The sequence below is a fragment of the Nilaparvata lugens genome, chromosome 2 (assembly GCF_014356525.2).
Source record: "Nilaparvata lugens isolate BPH chromosome 2, ASM1435652v1, whole genome shotgun sequence".
In the NCBI taxonomy this organism is placed as follows: Eukaryota; Metazoa; Arthropoda; class Insecta; order Hemiptera; family Delphacidae; genus Nilaparvata; species Nilaparvata lugens.
This window is the reverse complement of record NC_052505.1, coordinates 35,684,037-35,688,517: the sequence shown is the minus strand read 5'-3', so window position 1 is coordinate 35,688,517 and position 4,481 is coordinate 35,684,037. Positions and strand designations below refer to the sequence as shown.

Here is a 4,481-nt window from a genome sequence, read left to right as displayed (position 1 = left end):
TAGCATGTCTATGTTCTATAATTATTAGCTGTTCATTGAAGCCAATTTAAAAGTATATCATCATAGACGAATTCTATTATTTATGTATTATTATAATTATAAAAAAAAAAACTATATGATAATTTGGAACAACTTCAAACCAGGAATTTCACCATATTTTTAAAGCTTTAAAGTTGGACACAGTGACACCACCCATTCGGCGTATTGGTTATGTCACAGAATCGGACCAATCCCGAATTAATATGTAAATTTGGCAAGATAAAATTTGGAGAAGAAATTGAAGTGAAAATTAGAAGAGGAAGACTCGAGGCCATTTTGCAAGGATCATCGGTAGGATGCAGACCTAGTCCACGTACCTAATTGTTTAAAAGCTTTAATTTCTGTTTCATGTAACTTAATCTTCGTTTTTCTGTTTTTTAAAAAGTTGTTCCAAAGTTCCTATAATAATTGTGATATTAAGATTTTAAATTTCATTTAAATAAACCCCTAAATTATATCAGTGAAGTCTGTTCAACATTTTTCGCCACGTGGAAGGACCCAGCCGGAACGATATATTCTACGGCCGAATATATTTCGAAAAACCAAAAAACGGAAACAAAAGTCTACGTAAGTTGTTCAAATATAAAAGGGGATCCCCATAAATCTGCGAAAATTGTACAGCGTATAAATTCGTTCATTTGGAAAAGTCATGACTATAGTTTTAAGGGTACAAAACTTATCATAATTAATTTTTATAATATTAAATATATTAACTATCCACGCTGTACTTAGCCAAAAGGTCTATTTTCCTTAGGCGAAACCACACCCTGAGAATAATTTCAATTATTAATTTATTCTATTTTCCGAATCACTATTTCATATTAACTTGTTTTTTCTTGTTGAACTAGTTCAGTTATGACCCTTTCCAAGGGCTATTATTCATTTCACTTTGTTTAATTGAAGAGTACCGAACTTTCTATATAATATTTATAAATTAAAGATTCAAATCTACTATCAACCAATATTTATTTTGTATCTATTGAAAATTATTATTCACATAATTTGTTCATTAGTTTATTCCATATTTGCTGTAACAGTTTATCTCTCAGAATATATCCATATTACCGTTTTGTTAAACTGGGTTTACTTCATTTTACCTCCAAATTCGTTCTTTCTCGGCCGACACACATTGGTCATTCAGGACACGTCCTGTTTTGCAATAGCCAGACAGTAGCCAGTATAGTATCTATCATTAGACTATTATCTATTCTGGTGGTAAGTGGTGGTCGTTTTTCTTATCAAGTAATAAATTCTGTCCTTGGGAGTATCCCACAGAATCAAATAGTAAATCGACTCCCACCGGCCTGCTACACCGAGGTGAAGTGAATCCCGCATCATCAGCCGATCAACGTTGAAAAGAGAGGTAATAGATCGTATAGACAACGTTAGAATTAAACTCGGTACTCGAAATATTTACTATTTTGGTCCAGCACTTCGCTACATAACCTATAGTATTTATCAGAGACCTGGTTCGCATGGATTGCCATTCTATCTGTTGTTTCATGCGGTCTAATATCTTTCCAAATTACGGCACAAGTATTGGATTCCGGATATATTGGTCATCACTTGGAGAAAAGGTTCACCCCAAAGTTACTATCTCTGTTTGATCATAGTGACAACAGGATTTATTTTCAGCAGATTCAAGTTGCACTGTATTTTATTATTAAAGTGAATTTAATTCCACCTCACTATATTATAGCCACCTACCATATTAAGTTAGAAATTCAGGTCCCTCACTTCAGCTACCTTTTTAGACCGATAAACCCTCCGTTGAGCAAATTAACTTTTTCAATCTGTCCCATCCATATACTAGTCATTCTGCTTCGATACATCGACTTAAGTGATATCGACAATTCGATTAAGCAAATATCAACCAATCTAACCTACAAATATCTATCATTGAATCATAACCTCAAATAATACAACCGTTTAATTCTTCTATTTAATCAGACTATTCTAATCATAAATTACTTATTCATTTTGCGTCCTCTTCTTTCTACGGAACAAAACAGTGGGGCATTAAACGTTGAGAAATATTGCCCATGGTTTATGATTGTAGTTTTGGTTTAATTGTTAAAAGTTTATAATTATCAATTTTAGTGCATGTTCATGCCCCTCCCCGGAGCAGAACTTGACACATGGCGCCCAACATGGGGCCTCTGATGAGACCCCTAGGCATGTACAGCTACACTATTAGATTACATAATTATTTCACTAGTACCCAGAAATTTTTTCAAACTTTGGATCAATCCCAACTTGTCAAACTCAGCCTGAATATTCATCATAACAATCCTAATCAAACTAGAGGGACACAGAACCCCAATTATTAATAAGCCGTGCCCTGCATGATCAGTGCGGGTAAAAGATTTGTCAACTAGTGATGAATTTTTAGGGGAGAGAAAGAACGAACTTGAGATTGAACAGATCAATTTTGTATGTGGACTGAACCACACGAAAATTATAAAACAAAAAGGTTTCGTATCCTACCTCATAGGCAATTGCTATATGTTAGTATTATATTTTTATTGTTAATTTTTAATGTTTATATGTTTACCTCGAACAATTGAAGGTCAACGTGCACTGAATTATCCTCTAGTCATCTCGCGGCACTAATCACTGTGATAAATATTTGTTGTTCACTTATCTCATCACTTATCTAATTTTAAGCAAATCAGCATCGATTCGCTTGTCTGCGCACACACTACCGAACCGTCGCTCGAACTTCCACGCTGTCACCCAAGAATCTGCCACTTCACCATGGAAAACTCCAACCCCAATTCAGACGTCTCGTACCCAGTAGCACTACCCTCAGGACCCAGCGCACAGGCGGATGCGGCAATAGTTGACGACGCTCCATCCAGCACTCCCACTCCAGTGGACGACGAGGCAGAGACCCCAAGGAGTCGCGAGCCCGGCAGCATATCCTCCATGGGTTCCAACACCAATAACCTGGGCCAGCATTCGTCCACCCAGCTCGAGCTCCAGGATGTACCAACCGCTTCACCTCCATATGCCGCTCCTTCGATACCTGCAAATAAAGAAAAAACATTATTTGAGGATACTCGCGGACCTCTATCAATAGCACTGGCAAACAGCACCCTTGCTACAAACAAACAGTTGATATTTGAGATCGACAAACGGCGGAAGAAGGACCGAAAAGAACATCAGGAAGAGAGAGACCAGGACCGAGCAGAACAGAGGGAGGAAGAGCGCAAGCAACAGGAAGAGAGAGACAAGGACAGAGAGGAAAGAAACAGGGATCAAGAAGAACAGAGGGAGAGAGAGCGCAAGCAACAGGAAGAGAGAGACAAGGATAGAGAAGAGCGGAGAGAGGAGTACAGACAATTCTTTGCTTACATGGATAGCAAAACTACGGCCATCCTAGGACAGGTCGACCAGAGGATTGCTGAACAAGCCCAGGAAATTAAAGATATAATCACCAATGATCTCAACATCCGAATGGATAAGATGTCCCTAAATATGGAGAGCAAACTTGCCGACTTGAACACAAACTTGTATTTTATTATTAAAGTGAATTTAATTCCACCTCACTATATTATAGCCACCTACCATATTAAGTTAGAAATTCAGGTCCCTTACTTCGGCTACCTTTGTAGACCGACAAACCCTCCGTTGAGCAAATTAACTTTTTCAATCTGTCCCATCCATATACTAGTCATTCTGCTTCGATACATCGACTTAAGTGATATCGACAATTCGATTAAACAAATATCAACCAATCTAACCTACAAATATCTATCATTGAATCATAACCTCAAATATTGCAACCGTTTAATTCTTCTATTTAATCAGACTATTCTAATCATAAATTACTTATTCATTTTGCATCCTCTTCTTTCTACGGAACAAAACAGTGGGGCATTAAACGTTGAGAAATATTGCCCATGGTTTATGATTGTAGTTTTGGTTTAATTGTTAAGAGTTTATAATTATCAATTTTAGTGCATGTTCATGCCCCTCCCCGGAGCAGAACTTGACAACATTAATTGCAGAGATTTTCATGCTCAATCTTTTCCACTTAAATTTTTTTGTTAAAATTGTATATGAAGGCTGATAATTGAGAATTCAAAATCGAACTTTGCATAGATGAGGCAGAGCTCCTGAATTTTTAGATATAGGACTTGTCGCAGTTGATAGAGCTTTTCAATGACTATGACTATTGACTATTGCAATGACTATGACTAATGACTATTCCAGGTATGAATTTGATCAAAATCGTTGGAGCCGTTTTTTGAGAAAATCGCAAGAAACCCTGTTTTTTCACAACATTTTTGCTATTTTAGCCGCCATCTTGGATTGTATTTGATCGAAATTATTCGTGTCGGATCCTTATAGTGTAAGGACCTTACGTTCCAAATTTCAAGTCATTCCGTTAACTGGAAGATGAGATATCGTGTACACAGACACACACACACACACAC

The 4,481-nt window shown here is 36.9% G+C and overlaps 1 protein-coding gene across 1 annotated transcript; it reads left to right on the top strand.

The window, feature by feature from the left end:
• The first annotated feature begins 2,796 nt into the window (after positions 1 to 2,796).
• On the top strand, positions 2,797 to 4,263 carry LOC120349612 (serine/threonine-protein kinase fray2-like). Its single transcript, XM_039420061.1, has 2 exons — positions 2,797 to 3,570; positions 4,258 to 4,263. The coding sequence occupies exons 1-2, from the start codon at positions 2,797 to 2,799 to the stop codon at positions 4,261 to 4,263; spliced, it is 780 nt and encodes a 259-aa protein (XP_039275995.1).
• The last annotated feature ends 218 nt before the right edge of the window (positions 4,264 to 4,481 follow it).

Bases quoted from the DNA above. Each gene is read 5' to 3' on its own strand.
- LOC120349612 (XM_039420061.1), top strand. From the start codon at position 2,797: ATGGAAAACTCCAACCCCAATTCAGACGTCTCGTACCCAGTAGCACTA.